Source organism: Amphimedon queenslandica, unplaced genomic scaffold (assembly GCF_000090795.2).
Source record: "Amphimedon queenslandica unplaced genomic scaffold, v1.1 AMPQUscaffold_9814_Cont17981, whole genome shotgun sequence".
Classification (NCBI taxonomy): Eukaryota; Metazoa; Porifera; class Demospongiae; order Haplosclerida; family Niphatidae; genus Amphimedon; species Amphimedon queenslandica.
In genome coordinates, this window is record NW_003549914.1 from 1,717 (window position 1) to 4,342 (window position 2,626).

General features: G+C 37.1%; 1 protein-coding gene across 1 annotated transcript; it reads left to right on the forward strand.

Annotated features, from left to right (window-relative positions):
- Nucleotides 1-479: 479 nt before the first annotated feature.
- On the forward strand, nucleotides 480-994 carry LOC109590588 (uncharacterized; the record flags this gene model as incomplete). Its single annotated transcript, XM_020006482.1, has 2 exons — nucleotides 480-773; nucleotides 822-994. Coding segments are annotated over exons 1-2 (372 nt in total), but the record flags the coding sequence as incomplete, so codon positions are not given.
- Between the last annotated feature and the right edge of the window lie 1,632 nt (nucleotides 995-2,626).

The window sequence follows — 2,626 nt, forward strand, 5'->3', positions numbered from 1 at the left end:
AGCTGCTTCCAATAGACCAGCTAATGGCCGCCACTCTCACTCATTCAAAGCTGCAGTAGACAGCAAGTCAGGCAGTACTACATCAGGAGAGAAGACATCTAAACTTCCAGCAGCTCTGTCTCTTATTGCTTTACTCCTCCTCCTCTTTCACTCTCTCTCTTTATTAAGACACATCTTCATGATTCCTCCAACAGGTAAACAACAATTGCAACTTTGTACTTGTACATTTACTGGTATTTTATTATTAGGTAACTGCTACCAAGTGCAATGTACTACTAGTGTTACTGATACTGATACAAATTACCTCCAGTCAGTAGTCTTACCTGGAGGTAGCGGTTCTAACTTGAATTACAATGATCTCTATTTGATTGTTTGTCTACGTATGCTCCTCCTCTTATCAGGAGATGTTGAACTCAATCCTGGTCCTATGATTGATGATCAACCTGATACTACATTATTAACTCAATGGCTTGAACCACTTGTTGATTGGAAACCATTTGCTCTTTCTCTTCCTGGTGGAATAACACAACTTGATGTTGATATAATTAAAAGGAAAGGAAGCTCTTACCTCAGGATGGAGGCATTACATAAGAGATGGTTACAAGTTAATCCTACAGCATCATGGAGAGATGTCATTAATGCTTTGAAACAATGTAAAGAGAATGAACTAGCTAGAACTATTGAAGACAAAGTGACAGATCCCACAGCTGGAAGAAGTACTAATGATGATATGGAAGTCAGTACCAGTGATGCTAATCCTGGTCCTATAACAGGTAAACATACACTTAATACAACACTCATTAACTGATACACTACTGCAGGTAATCCAAAGGATATACTAAGGACTCGTTCTAGTAAACTAATTGATGATATCTCACAAAATCTTTACAAAACAACAACTCAATTACATGCTAAAGGATTGATACCACAACAAGCAGTTGATGATGTACTTGTAATGGGAGTTATGACTGATTATACTAAAGCAATGAAACTGGTGAATGTTATTGAGAAACAGTTGGAATCCTCTCTTAATCCAGAGCAGTATCTTATTGATATATGTCATGTATTAATAAACCAACAACATTGTACACTAACAGATATTGCTACCTCTATATTACACCAGTTAGGTGAGTGTGTATGTACATTATCAGTGATCAATATAGTCATTATATCTCAATACATTAGGTCAGTCTATACCGGATAATGTCACATCCATTAGTTCAATACCTGATGATGTTCAAGGATATGCTGACAATATGAGACAACACTACAAACACCAATCTATTGTTGCTACAGACTGGCCACCAAGAATTGGAAAAGATTTTTTTGGAAGACTAGCACTAGTAGAAAAACAAGACTCCAGCACACAAGCAAAATCAGCTTGGCATCTGCTAAGAGGACAAGTTGATAAAATTGTTAAACTAGCCGAAAACAAGGAGATAAGTGTTGAAGATGTCCTCCAACCCACAGTAAGTTCTCTGTCTCTCAGAGTAGTAATAGATGGTCCTCCTGGTATTGGCAAGACCACACTCTGTCGTAAACTGTTAAATATGTGGTCTAATGGAACATTTGTACACCAACAGTATGACTTGGTACTTTACTGTCCTTTAAGAAATAGCAAGATAGCTACAGCTACTACACTAGCTGACCTGTTTGAGTATAGAAAATATGAAGTTCCCATGGTAGCTGAATGGTTTGAGAAGAGGAATGGAGAAGGATTACTAATAATCTTTGATGGTTGGGATGAACTAAGTGAACAACTCAGACAGTCTTCATTAGCTGCTAGTATCATTCATAGAAAGCAGTTAGACCAATGTTCAGTAATTGTTACCTCTCGTAGCTATGCCTCCTCTTCACTTTTGAAAATCAATACTCTCAGTAGACATGTTCAGGTCATTGGGTTTTCTGAGGAAGAAATAAGAACAGTAATTATACAAACACTTCAAAAAGATATAAAACTAGCACAAGAACTCATTATTGAAGTTAAAAATATTACCACAATATGGAGAGTGCATTCAAATTATCAAACTACTCAAAGCAGTAAGGACTCGCAACTAGCAGTGAAACTCATTAATGATCTTAAAGTACGAAATGATGTCCAATCATTGTGTTATATACCACTAGTCTGTTCCATGGTCATCTTAGTTTATTGTAAGGAAGGAGGACACTTACCAACAACACTCACTCAACTGTATGAGAACTTTATCCTACAAACTATCAGAAGACATGTGGAAATAAAACCAAGACATGACATTGACCCATATACTTTAGGTAGTCTTTCTTCATTACCATCACAATTAGCTAAACCTTTACAAGAGATGTGTCAATTAGCTTATACTAACCTGGCTAATACAAGAATGACATTCTCTTCACATCAACTACAGTCACTGAGTGAGGCAGTCAAGGAAGACTATCTTGGATTGATGACAACATTCACAGAATATGATGAGAAGAAGTATCAGTTCCTTCACTTGAGTATACAGGAATTTTTAGCTGCATGGTGGATAGCTAAGCATGAGAAGAAGACAGAGGAAGTGTTTAAAGATCACTTTGATGATGATCACTTTCGAATGTGTCTGAGGTTTGTGGCAGGTCTAACTCACCTTGAACATGAGAGCTATCGACA